The following is a 14,269-nucleotide window of genomic DNA, read 5'->3' on the forward strand; positions in this document are numbered from 1 at the left end:
TGTTCCTCTAATTTTGATATTTCCTGCTAGAATTGATCACAGCAGGATTTGCACTAAAAGCATTTAACAGAAGGGTGTGAAACAATCGGAGAGGTGAAGAGAGCATCTTATTGATTTACTTATTTAATTCAGTGAGCTTGGAAAATCAGAGGAAACTATGTGAACTTGAAAAATATGCTACAACAAGCAGAAAAGCTGAAATAGCTTTCAGGTATCTTCAGTTTCATTGCCCTGACAGGCCATCTGGAAGTGCTTCGCAGTCTGGCAACCACTGGATACAAATGTTAATGGAGCAGGGTGTCAAACTCATTTTCACTGGAGGCCACATCAGCCTCTCAGTTGCCTTCAAAGGGCCAAATGTAGTGTTAGGACTGTATAAATGTAACCACTCCTATATTTTACACCTCTGTTATAGAGGAATTTAGCAATAGATATCAGTGTCAAGTGGCAGCATCTGTCATTGCTATAGCTAGATTAACTAAAAAAAAAAAGTATGAGCTTTCTCTCATTATTAATATTTGATTTATTTATTTTTTTTCCACTCAGTAATGTATTGAGAATTTTTGGAGACCACAGGCTCTGCTCCATGGCCATCAGATGGGATCATGACACCAGAGCCCTGTCCCTGCCTTTCACTGAATCTTCTGACTTTTACATTGTATTTTTCACCCTGAAGAATTTTGAAGTGCTTTTCATTCAGGTTTGGATTAAACTAGCCAGGTGAAAAGGAAACTTCATTAGGCTCCACCAGACTGGCTAATATTACAACATCCCACCTCCCTTGAGGAAGTCTTAAACACTGTGTTTGTGTCTTGGCTGCCAGAGGGCTCAGAGCTGAAGAAAATTTAAATCAATCACTTCGTCTGAGGGACTAGATTCCTGGAGAAGCATAGGACCTTGCCTACTGTATTCTTCTACAGCTTGAGTTTGCATCTAACACTTGTCTGTATTTCATTTCTGTTTTAAGAAGAAGAACAAGGTTTGGGATATTCAGCAAAATCAAGGGTATGTAGTAAATTTAAAGAGGGCAGCATATAAAATGGGCTGAGCCAGCTGGGTGTGTCAGAGGGATGCATATCACAGCAGAGAAGCCCCTAATCACCCTCATCTACTGTGAGGCAACAATTATACGTGCAACACCATTAAGTAAAAGCTTTCACATATGTAGTCTCATTGCACATTTGAAAAAAAAAAAAAAAAGAAAAGGAAATGTGGCCAGTTGCCTCAGGAAAAGCAACTGGGGATTCCTAGTGCCTGGCTACAGCAGTGTAAAGTCTAAAGCTCTTATAGGCACTGCTGAAAAATATATATTGTGAACATGAAAGTGTACAGGAGAGAGAAGATCCTGTTGGTTCTTGAACCACAGGCTCCAGTTTGAATCCAAAGGTTAAATGACTGAAGTCAATCCAAAGTGCCTCAGCCCTGCCTGGTCAAGGGCAGCTTTAGATGTGAGGGCTGGGAGGTCCCACAGGCCCTGGAAGTTCATAGATTCTTTTGCTACATAAACAGTAAAATAAACAAGATTGAGACACAGGCACATACATTTGCCCTGTGATCATCCATACCATTAAGCTGCCAGCACAGTCCCAGGCGTGGTTTACATCTAGGCCCACAAGCTTTCTCCTAGTCTTGCTGTGGTGACCAGAGCCATACTCAAAAAGTAGTTTGGGCATCTACACTTAGCCACATGGATGTGAGCTGTGCTGTGTCACTTAGGCTTAGAGTCAGAGATCAATCCTCAGTCCTTGTATACAGACAAAGCTTTTGAAGCTGCTGTTGATAAGTCCAGTTGGTATCAGTCCTCATCTATAATGATTTTTGTAATTAGTAATTAAAGATAAAAATTGAGCAACACAAAAATAAAACTAAGAAAAACAATACTAAGAAATGTCTCTGAAAAGTTAGATTTGTGTAGTTACAAAGATGTGGAAAAGACAGTTATAAAGTAGAAGAGCTATAAAGTGGAAGAGACAGTTGTACAACTCTTCTGAATAATTTTTAAATGGAATAAACATAGCTTAGAAAAATATACTGCAAGCCACATTTATATAACTGTCTGTTTGTGTGGGGTGTATGAAAAACGTACAATATCTCGTATGAACAACTTATGACCATTCTGACTCTGGGCTCCGTGGTTCTCTTATGGTTTCCTGCACTGAGGAGTTCACAGGATGGTATTGATGTTACCTGCTCTGTCACTGCCTTAGAAAAATGTTATGTCATCTAAAGGGGATGTTGCAGAGGATGTGTCAAGCATCTTAGAAAAATGGCATGACATAAGGAAAAATGGCAACAAAAAACATTTTGTGAGAGAGCATTTCTTCAACAAAACAACTCCACTCAGACTATTTCCATTATCTCCAGCCTTCAGCAAACCGCAGAGGAAAGAGGAAAAGCAAAGGTGATACTTTACTTGAAGAGATCTATCAAGATGATGACAATGTCCTTATCCACTTCCTCCATCCCCAGGTCTGTGCCAATGTCAGCTGGAGAGCCACACGTGATGATCACTACAGATTGGGCAAAAATGGAGACAAGGTGGTCAAAGGCACAGACAAGAAGAGAACATTTGCCTGCTCCCACTGTGCAGGGACCCAGGCATGGAGCTACAGCAACTCTGTAGTGAAACCAGGACATTTGAGGGAAAGTGGTAAAAGCTGCCTTAAAAGGTGCAAACTTTCCTGTCTGATTGCACCAGAGCATTGCCATTATCTCACTCAAATAAGCATTAGCAGTTCTGATGCAATATGGGCTACAGAATATGAACATTTCTAAGTTAAGTGGCATTCAATTAATAGTTTCATTGGCTTACTTATAACTCTTGCACTCACTTAGTCTGCTGATACCAGGTGCTTAGTCTTAGAAGATTTTTATTTATTTACTCATCCATTTTTCTAGTTTAGGTGGATCACTTCCAGAAGAAGTGCCCCTTGATGGCACAGTTGAGGCCCATATATGTACCAGGGCGGCAAACACAGAGATGGTAGAGAACTAAGCATTCTTCTGTTATCTAACACCCTTCTTAGGAGGAGTTGTGATTCCTAGATTTCCGAATCTTTCACAAAATTGAGCTTGTGCCTAGATAGAATACTTCACTCCAGAAGCTCCCTGGAACCTGTATGTTCCTTCATGTGTTATGGGGATGGAGAGAGGAATCTAGGAACTTTGTGCCATTTTATGTTTGCATCCATGTGAAATGGTATATCTGTATTTCTCCATCATTTATGTGGAAAGACTGTCCCTAAAATGTAACTAAGGTGTAGGTCTGATTTCCTGGGAAAAGGAACTTATCTGTGAAGTCAAGTGCACCCTCAACCCCTCCTTACCATTGCTTCTCCGGTTTGGATCTTTGACAGTACTTCTAAGCTGTTCCGGGGTCCTTAAAGTCTCCTTGAACTTCAGTTTTTCAGAAAACTCTGTGATTCCAGCCTCTAGTGCATTCATGTACCTGACACAAGAGAGCACAAATACTGTCAGAAAATTGCTAACATTTCATATTCTCCTAAATAAGCCAAAATGCAAGATCAAATGTTTCCAGGACACAAGAGTGTTTGTAAGGTGGTATGGAACACTTTTTTCTGCAGCAATAGAAGAGAGAAAAGCAATACAGGGCATGAAAGACTTAAAACTGTTGAGAAAGTCACTCCAAGGTATTTGAGTCTGGTCATATAAAGGATGCATTTGGAGAATACAGTGATGTAATAAGGCATTAACAATTAAGAAAAGAAATGAGGGATATGGGGAAATTACAGTAAGTGAGACCAACTGGGAGGCAGAGCCAGGAAGCTCTGCCATTTTGAGACATCAGTGGTAATATCAGAAGACACCTATGAAGGTTCAAAGGAGTAAATGGGAGCTGCAGGATGAACTGAGATAAAAAGCACACATGTACCCTGACTGTGAGAGAAGCAAAGGAAGAAAAGTTGCAACAAAAATACCCCTAATATTGAGTTAGTTAAAATTTGAAGGGGAAAAATGAGGACAGCAAAAAAATACAAGTAAAAGCTAGTAAAAACATTAAGCAAAACCAGACACCTCCTGTATCTTATTCTTGTCTCAACTTGTTATGTTTGAGAAGAGACATTCTGTTTGAAATAAAGGTAATGCAGAAGGAAAACCAAAAGAAATCCTTTTGTTTTCCAACAGCTTAAGTTTTGATCTAGGAACACTGAGATCCCAGTCCTATAAACTACTAAATCTATTTTGCTTTCCTTTTGTTTTTTTCAGGAACAGAATCATTAACCATTAATTTAAAGGAACATATGCATAGTTGAGACATAACCTGATTTTGCTATCACTATCAGTATTCACCTATTTTTATGCATACATGGGGAAAACAACTAGCCCATGCAGTATAACTCATGCTTAGCAAAAACTGATTTTTTAAATTAGACAGGTCAAAAATTTTCAAGCTGACAGTTGCTATTAAAGCAGAATGAGATGCATTTTTACAACTCCATTAGGATGAAAAATGGGCAGAGATACAAAATAAATTTTAATTTTTTTTGTTAATTCAACAATGAAGAAAATTACATTGAACAATTCTGAAGTCATGAAGAAGATGCTGAGCAGAAGTATTAATAAAGACAAGGTAAGAAACACTTGGGAGATAACTTACATACATTGACTTCCCTGAAAGGTATGAAACCTGCAGGCTTAAAGGGATTTAGCTGAAGTGTGTGTAGTGTATCAGCAATTATAGTTGCAAACATGTAGAAATAGTGATTATAGTAAGAGAAAAGCAAAAGTGCACTGATATATCAAAGCATCAGAGAGGTAATTAAAGCAACGACATAATTGGCCAAGTTGCTGTCTATACCAAAAAAAAAAGAAGGAAGAAATAAAAAAAGCCCATAAATATCTACAAAACAGTGAACTGGAGACCAGGTTTTAGGCTCCCTAATTCAGAAAAAAATATATATATACAAAATATTCTGTAAGTCGATGCTTATATTGCTCTGAAGCCAATACAGTCATAAATGTTCATAGAATCACAGAACGTTAGGGATTGGAAGGGATCTCAAAAGACCATCTAGTCCAATCCCCCCACTGGAGCAGGAACACCTAGATGAGGTTACACAGGAAGCCGTCCAGGTGTGTTTTGAATATCTCCAGAGTAGGAGACTCCACAACCTCCCTGGGCAGCCTGTTCCAGTGCTCTGGCACCCTCACTGAGAAGAAGTTTCTTCTCAAATTTAAATTGAACCTCCCATGTTCCAGTTTATATCCATTGCCCCTTGTCCTATCTTTGGTTGTCACCGAGAAGAGATCTGGCTCCATCCTTGTGACACTTACCCTTTCAATATTTATAAACATTAATAAGGTTACCCCTCAGTCTCCTCTTCTCCAAGCTAAAGAGACTCAGCTCCCTCAGCCTTTCCTCATAAGGATGATGCTCCACTCCCTTAATCATCTTTGTTGCCCTGCGCTGGACCCTCTCCAGCAGTTCCCTGTCCTTCTTGAACTGAGGGGCCCAGAACCGGACATAATATTCTAGGTGTGGTCTCACCAGGGCAGAGTAGAGGGGAAGGAGAACCTCTCTCAATCTACTAACCACCCCTCTTCTAATGCACCCCGGGATGCCATTGGCCTTCCTGGCCACAAGGGCACAGTGCTGGCTCATGGTCATCCTGCTGTCCACCAGGACCCCCTGGTCCCTTTCCCCTACACTGCTGTCTAGCAGGGCGTTCCTCAACTTATACTGGAACCTGGGGTTGTTCCTGCCCAGATGTAAGACTCTACACTTGCCCTTGTTATATTTCATTAAATTTTTCCCCACCCAACTCTCCAGCCTGTCCAGGTCTCGCTGGATGGCAGCACAGCCTTCTGGCATGTCAGCCACTCCTCCCAGCTTGGTGTCATCAGCAAACTTGCTGACAGTGCACTCTATCCCTCATCCAAGTCATTGATGAATATATTGAATAGTACTGGTCCAAGTACTGACCCTTGAGGCACTCCACTAGACACAGGCCTCCAACTGGGCTCTACCCCATTGACCACAATTCTCTGGCTTCTTTTCTTCAGCCAGTTCGCAGTCCACCTCACTATCCAATCATCCAGTCCACACTTCCTCAGTTTAGCAGCGAGGATGCTGTGGGAGACTGTGTCAAATGCTTTACTGAAATCAAGACAGACCACATTCACTGTTTTGCCATTATCTAGCCACCTGGTTATGCCCTCATAAAAGTCAATGAGGCTGGTCAAGCACAACTTCCATTTGGTGAAGCCATGTTGACTGCCAATAAAGACACTCTTATCCTCGATATGCTTTGAGATGGCACCAAGGATAAGTTGTTGCCTCATCTTCCCAGGGATGGAGGTGTGGCTGACAGGTCTATAGTTACCCAGGTCCTACTTCTTGCCCTTTTTGAACACTGGAGTGACATTTGTTTTCCTCCAGCCCTCAGACACCTCTCCCATTTCCCAAGTCTGCAAGTTCCTTACATTATGAATTGGAAAGATAAATAATAGTTGTTTCCATGAATTCTTGGCTCCCTTTGAGCTACATTTATAAAAGTAGTAGGAGAAACATGATCATTTTTTATTCATTAATCAGCATTTTATGTCCCAAAATCTAAAAAAATTTTTAAAAAAAAGAGTATAGAAACACTCACAAGCTGAAAATTAATCGAGTCAATAATAGGAGAGTAATGATAAATATCAGTATATAAAAAAATCTATTTTACTAAAAACAGCCTTTGATTTTAGTCAAGGAGAAAACCCAGCATTCTTGAGAACCAAGCACAGGCTGATGTTTCATGTCACAAAGTGAAAACTGTCTCCTCTGCCCCAAACTGATGAGGGCACAGCTTAAACTCTGCAATCATTGGGGAGAATTTTTTTCAAAGAAAGGTACAGTTTGAACTTTGGAAATGTTTTGGAGTAACAATAGCTCCCACAGATTGAAGCCCTTAATGTGGAGAAACATTACAAGAGCTTGATAAGACCCCTGAACTAAAAAGGCACCTATGAAGAGCCTAACAGAGGAGTGTCTCATGTCACACTATTTACATCGAGGATGTAGTAAACAGGTATTTCCAGCAGGGACAACGCATGAGCTATGCTGCCCACAGGAAAAGCCAAGACTTGAGAACACCTAAAAGTAGACTGAGCACAACATTCAGATAGATAGTACAGCTAACGGGCATAATTAATCTTTTCCTTCTCTCCTTCCTTGAAAGCCATAAGGCACCTCCCAAAACGTAGGACTCAAAGGAGAGCTTGTAAGAACAATGTCCAAGGATGGAGATAGAGTTTATCAACAGCCAGGTCAGAGGTGGATCCAGATCTTACCAGAGGCATGCCTCCGAGTTGTTGATCCTCTTGTAAAGGTAGGCAGATTCCCAGGTTGTGGTTTTGAATGGCAGGCGAGTTTCTTTCCAAAAATAATAGAAGAAATCATTCACTTTCCTGGCTGGGGTCAGAAGGCGAGTTAGGTGTACTTTGTAGTCACAGGACAGTCCAAAACTCCCTACAGAGATCAGAGGCAGGCTCAGTATTGTTTCAACTCTGAAGGGAGAGACAAGAGGACAAGTCTGAATGGATTGTTGTCGCATCAAGGCAGCTACCACATGATTTTCATCCTCAGCTCCCTCTCCTCTTGTGCCATGCATTAGTTTAACAGCACTTTGTGCCTGAAGCAGAAGGTTCCTCAGGAACACAAGCAGATTTCAAGTCACTATTGGCACTGAAAAGCCCTGTTGAGCCTGGTCCACATACCTTGTCTCACTGCCCCCAAATCCCCAGTTTGGGTACCATGCACCATTTCAGCCCAAGGGCTGTGACAGGAATCCAAAGGCTTAAGGACCCATCCAGTTCTGCTCCCCAGCTGCCATTAACATTGGATTGATTTGATCTTTCTGTTGAAGCAGTGCTGGAGGGCGACAGCTTTTTGCTGTCAGAAAAGCTTTACTCCTACAACTCAGAAGAAAACTCTTCTAGTTTAACTATGCCATATTTTAAGAGCTGTACAATAACAGCAGTTAGGGAGTAAAACTAAGCAAATCCTCTGCTGGCACAGAATTTGTAAAACAAAGTTATTTTTTATCCACAGAGACAATAAGTTTTTAAGGGTAAAAGTATTTTCCTAGATGCTGCAATCTTATCAGACTAGACTTCAAGTATTTTGTTTCTTGTGCGGTATTTTTCTATGACAGGGCCATTTAGAGTTGTTGGCATTATTGTGAAAAAAAAAAATTATTTTCCAGGTAAAGCCCACTTACCAAATTACAGGGTTTATATTTGTTGCAACAGAAACAGACAGAGATGATATAGTAAGTATTGCCAGGGAGAGTATGTCACTAATGAAATTGACTTTTTTCTGACTGATTTTAGAATAAAATAGAATAGAATAGAATAGATGAAGGGACCTACAATGATCGTCAAGTCCAACCACCTGACCACTTCAGGGCTGACCAAAAGCTAAAGCATGTTGTTAAGGGCATTGTCCAAATGCCTCTTAAACACTGAGAGGCTTGGGGCATTGACCACCTCTCTAGGAAGCCTGTTCCAGTGTTTGACCAACCTCGCAGTAAATAAATGCTTCCTAATGTCAAGTCTAAATCTCCCCTGGCTCAGCTTTGAACCATTCCCATGTGTCCTGCCACTGAGTACCAGGGAGAAAAGCTCAGCACCTCCCTCCCCATGTACCCTCCTTAGGAAACTGTAGAGGGCAATAAGGTTGTCCCTCAGCCTCCTTTTCTCCAAACTAGAAAAGCACAAAATCCTCAGCCGCTCCGTGTAGAACATGCCTTCCAGCCCTTTCACCAGCTTTGTTGCCCTCCCCTGGACCCATTTAAAGACTTTAACATCCTTCTGAAATTGTGGGGCCCAGAATGGCAGGCAGCGCTCAAGGTAAGCCTGCACCAACGTTGAACAGTGGAACAATCCCTTCTTTTGGCCAGCTGGTTGCGCTGTGTTTGATGCCCCCCAGATGTGGGTTGCCCTCCTGGCTGCCAGGGCACACACTGCTGACTGATACAGATCCTGGTGTCAGCCAGCATCTCCAGATCCCTTTCTGAAGGGCTGCTCTCCAGCCACTCCTCTCCCAATTTATACTTATGCCTGGCGTTACTGTCTTAGGTGCAGAATCTGTCAATTTGACTTCTTAAATTTCATCGCATTAATAGCTGCCGAACAATTTCTTGAACTACAGATGGTGAAGAAGCTGGAGGTAGACAGTTGGTCGAATCCCAAACCACACTTGTTACTTCCACTGCTCTGTCGCAACATCCCAGCAGCTGTTGTGTTTCTAGAGCTCTTACAGTTAACACCCAGAGTCACTTAATGTCCAACTTAGAGAGCACAGGCAGCAGCCGGGCCACTGCAGGCCCTGCACTCCTGTCCTCTCCACAGCACCCTCCCCACACAAAGTGCTGCAAAGCAAGGAACTTGTTCTGATTTGCAAAACTATTGCACCACAGGTGAAAAACAGCTGCCTCTTTGTCAGAGTTCTTCATTGTTTTGCATAAACTTCCACTACTCATACTTTTTACTGGTTTCACTGTGTCAGAGTCCGAGGAAGAGACTTTGGCATCGTTCTGGGCAGCTCCATATCCAGCAGACAAAAAAGGAAACATAAAGGTAGGAGGCACAATGAATAAAATAGGGTATATTGCATAATATTTTACCATGGTCCTATACATATGTAAGACTTATTCTTTTGATTTTTCTATAAATCAATCATATGCTTTCACCAGTAACATTGTTTTCACTTCTGGTCATCCCACTGTAAGAAAAGCACAGAGCTAAAAGCAGATAAAGCTTGAGGTAAAAGTGTCTCAATCTTCCCAGTACCTCTCAGTGAAACTGAAAGGCTTCCAAGTTTTAAAGAGGGAAGTGATTCACATGGGTAACAATATGGATTTGTACACCATGACTGATGGGGGGGGCGGTTAACTGATTTATGCTGGAAGTCTGCAGATTCAACTTACATTTTTCCTAATATCTAAGAATGAACATATTAATGTGTAATATAGCATAGAATAGAGTTTACAGGATCACGTATAATACAATAGTAGAGAGATTCATTCTTCAGGAGAGTTAGGATGAAACTGGCTGCTCCGTATCTAGATGACCTTTACTGAAGATGGTTGAGGTTTCTGGATCTTCTCTTGACACATGTAACTCAGGCCCTGCTCAGTGACTGAACACCCCCTAGAAGGACCCCTGTTGCTGCAGTACTGTGATGTCTACATGCCTCAAGCTAACATCTCTTTCCTGCTTCAGTTGCTGCAGAGTTGAGTCTTTTGAGCCCTTAATCAATGAATCAGGTTACTGCCATCAATTAGAAAACTTTCCCTGCTAGTAGTGGGATTTCATCAATGGGCTTTGGAAGGGGATTTTCTTCTCCCTGCCAAACATAGTGGCTACACATAACAATTTTACTGTAGACCTCAAGGTTTCTGATGTATCCTAAATCCCCATGTCTCTGCTGGCTTGTTGTACACAAAACAACTTTGTTCAGTAGCTGATATCTTTAACACCACAATATTCAGGGCAAGAGGTGGTTACTTACGAGACCATCTGGTAGGTGGCATAAGTGCAAGCAGGTCCAATGACAACACAGCCAAGTGAGCCAGTATCCTGCAAGGGATCAGAAAGGGTCAGTAGTGGGGCCAGTGCAGAGGACTGGCAGAGAAAGGAGAATGGGAAAATTAAGAAAACTTTGGGATTTTAGAAGGAGTCACAGAATTTACCCAGCAAAAGCAAGACTAGAGTAGCAAAAGAACTATAGAAAGGTTAAAAGAACAAACCCAGAGCGAATGAGGGAGGAATCACAGAGAGCTAAGAAAAGGCAGAGGACAGAATAGTGCCTGTGAGAATGACCTTCATTAAGAGAGAGACAGCAAGATAGGATTAAATTGTTGCAATCATTACAATTGCACTTATGAAATTACACAGCCCAGCAGTGCTTGCATTTGCAGAAGACAGAGGGATTGGAATTACAAGATACTGTGTATTAGAAAAAGAAATAGTTATGTGCATATGAAGCTTGTATGAAAGAAAAATCCTTCCTTGACCACCGAATGAGGCACTGCATGTCATAAGGGATGACTTCTTAACAAAGACTACAGCATGTGTTCATACATTGGTAGATTTGAGAATTCACACTGGATTGACAAAGATTTACTCGGAAGTGACAGTTATTTGACATGAGAAAATCCACCAAAACACAGCTTCTTGTAAGGCACCAATTCTAACTGAAGATTTTCCCCATGTTGGATACTCAGTTTCTCTCATGTGACTTCAGTGATTTCTAGTGAGAAGTGAGTACTTCATCTTTGCCCTTGGGGCATAATTCCACATGTGTTTCTTTGGTATCAATGCCAGCCTAATAATCTCTCTGTCTGTGCTTTACCATCTCCGTACAGCTCTCTCCTTTGCATATTTGTGTAAACTGATGGTGAACCAGATCAGGGTCTGGAACTTAACCTTTTCTGCTCTGCTTGGGCTGTGTGTTTGGGTTTCTTTTTGGTTGGTGGTTGTTGTTGTTGTTTTGGTTTTCATTGGTTGGTGTAATGGGTTTTTTTAATGGATTCCCTTGGCTGTGGAGCCACACAAAGTGATGGACAGATATTTTTAAATTAGAAAAAAAAAAAAGGGGACACACACACACACACACACTACTTAAGTGTAGGAAAAGCAGCCTGAAGTGGGAGGCTGTTTTAGCCAGCACTGCCACCAAATGTCTAATGACAGCCTCTGGGAAGCATTCATAGAATCTCTCTCTAGTATTTGCCTACTTGTCTTTTCAAAACTGATAGGAGCACCCTGTCTTTGAAAACTTCACTTCCCTGTCAAATTTGTTTGGAACTGAACAACAGGATCAAAGTTAATAAGGAAAGACAGAAAGACACGTGCACACACACATGCAGAAAGAAAAAAGTCTTGTCTTTTTAGGAAATCAAATTAAAGAAGCTTGCTACTCACATAAATTTCCTTGATGAGCTCCACACCTTCACAGGTGCTGGTACGACAGCCTTGTGAGACATAGAGTGATGAGGTAAAGATGTGAAACCTGGCATTGACTGTAATGTTTTCTCCTGTAATACAAACATGAAAGTAAACAGCATCCTGAGTTGCAGGTAATCACTAATATACTGTATTCCTCTTCTTCTGACATGGGTCTGAGCAGTCCTGTGCTAGGATGTCTCCCACCACAAAGCTGCTAGAAAGTCCACCTACTACCTAATCTCTACCACATAAGATAAAACTGTAAAATTTGTTCAGGTGTGGACCGCTGTCTTCTGCTGAGTGCTACTACTTTCAGTACAAAGTACTTTCAGTGTTGGCCATTATTAGAGACACTTTTTAAGGCTCACTTCTCAATAAAATTGGACAAAATCTCTTCAACTAGAGGGCAGAAAGGGAATAGGTATCATTTTTGGAACCTCTTTTTCCCATGATAATCCTAGAAAGTGATAGTAGATTGTGATATTGAAAGGAGAGGTAAGATATCAAAATAAATAAAAGCAACATCTGCACTGACTCTAAACAAGGGAAAAACATATGGGGTGCAGATTCTTCACACTTTAAGTCATAATGCAATCAACAGATAGAGTCAGAAGGAAAAGTATTTTCAGAAAGCAGAGGCTAATCCAGCCAGGAAAGGAAGCAAGAGCACCCCAGTTACTGAACTAGATGGATCACTGGTTGTGTCTGATCCAGTTCAGCAAATCCCATGTTCCCAATCCCAACTGAACATCTCCAGAAAATCCTACAGGAAGAGTCTGCCCGAACAGCATGAAAGCAAATATGGTTCTGCTCATCTGTAGAGCCCTTTTGTTTTTACAGAGATAGGTAATTATTTCTGTAAGATCTACATAAATTGAACAGACAGGCAAGGAGCCTGTCTGAGGAGCAGTTTTCTGAAGGTCGGATGAGTAGAAAGCTGTGGCACAAAGTCTGACAAGAAACCACGGCAAGAGAGGGATAACCAAGACCCATTGCCTTACCTGCTGCCTGGAATTCATTTTGCACCATTTTTAAGGCTTGCTTCACAGCTAATTTCAAACTATCAGTATCTGCTGGCAAGTCTGAGTAATTCATGAGCATCACATTGATCACATAGTTGTTGTTTCCGCACTCATTTGAAATAACTTGCTGCAGCAGCTGGAGTGAGAAAAACAATGGCCAAAGGGCCAGATCCGGCATCCGTGTCTTCATTATTGCTCAGTTTAAACCCATTGTGTGGGTGTTTCTTCTTCTCTTCCAACTCGTCTTACTTTCAGATACTCTGCATTGGTTTTCTTCCTGGATAAGACAAAAGAGATCTCCACGCCGTAGATTCAAAGACAGGCTGTACGATCCTTCTCTCAGGCACTTCCCTGTCCCCCTCCTGGCCTTCACCTCTGCCCACCCTTTCAGCGTTCTAGGTGGCACTTCTGTTTGTGAAAAACTAGCAACAGCAAAGCTCAGGAAAGGAGAGAGGCTAAAGGTTGCTGCGAATGTTTGCTCATGGAAAGGCTGAGGCTATAAAACTGAAGCATTACCTGAAACCTTGCCTGATAAGGGCACTAACTCTTCATCACAGGGATGAGCTGAGAGAAGGAAAGGGAGGGAACAAATGGACTGTAAAGACAACTCTTTAAAATGGAAATAAAATACGAGGTCCATTAAAGCCTAAAGGAAAACAGATGGTTACTTCATGTTTGCATTGCCCTACATCTCTGGTTACATTGCCACACGATCTCTGCTGGCTGGCATCATAAATCAAGGGTATATTTTCTTCTGTGATAAGTTATCAATTTCATTCCTTTAGCTTTTACCATTAAAACACCTTTTGTGTTGACAAAAATGTCTGACTTGCAGTCCTCCAGGCCAAATCCTTTGTTTCAGTTATACTTACAGAGTAGAGTCAGTGCAAAGCTTGTTCTCTTGTACTCACCCAGCACCGAGCATCAAAGCACCACAGGTCTGCTCCCGACACACTGCTCCCAGGCAGCACAGGTCTCATTGCCCATTCTCACCTTGTCAGATGGCTCCTCAAATGGGGGCACAACATACTCACGCTTTATGTGATGCAAACTCTTGCATCACGTAAGGATTAGCAAAACTGAGGGCCACATCTCAGACTTTAGGGACCAATAATAATTATAAATGACATTGCTAAAAGGTACACCTTAAAGGACACGATGGTATTGTTCCCAGCTAGGGCTCTTGGGCTTTCCTGAGTATTTTTCCTAAGAATGGTCTCAGGGACGGTAAGTAGAATGAAGGGAAAACAAAAAAACCACAAGACTTATGGATAAGTCTGGACACAAAGGAG

General features: G+C 41.6%; 1 protein-coding gene across 1 annotated transcript in view; it reads right to left on the bottom strand.

Annotated features, from left to right (window-relative positions):
- The window catches only part of GUCY2C (guanylate cyclase 2C), a 47,768-nt gene extending 34,601 nt beyond the window's left edge, over positions 1 to 13,167 (bottom strand). Inside the window, exons 1-6 of the mRNA XM_065853136.1 lie at positions 12,957 to 13,167; positions 11,932 to 12,044; positions 10,517 to 10,584; positions 7,294 to 7,509; positions 3,327 to 3,448; positions 2,414 to 2,510 (exon numbers count right to left, since the gene is read on the bottom strand). Coding sequence (XP_065709208.1) covers positions 2,414 to 2,510; positions 3,327 to 3,448; positions 7,294 to 7,509; positions 10,517 to 10,584; positions 11,932 to 12,044; positions 12,957 to 13,167 — 827 coding nt within the window. The remainder of the gene's footprint in view (positions 1 to 2,413; positions 2,511 to 3,326; positions 3,449 to 7,293; positions 7,510 to 10,516; positions 10,585 to 11,931; positions 12,045 to 12,956) is intronic.
- Between the last annotated feature and the right edge of the window lie 1,102 nt (positions 13,168 to 14,269).

This window comes from Patagioenas fasciata, chromosome 1, assembly GCF_037038585.1.
Source record: "Patagioenas fasciata isolate bPatFas1 chromosome 1, bPatFas1.hap1, whole genome shotgun sequence".
NCBI lineage: Eukaryota > Metazoa > Chordata > Aves > Columbiformes > Columbidae > Patagioenas > Patagioenas fasciata.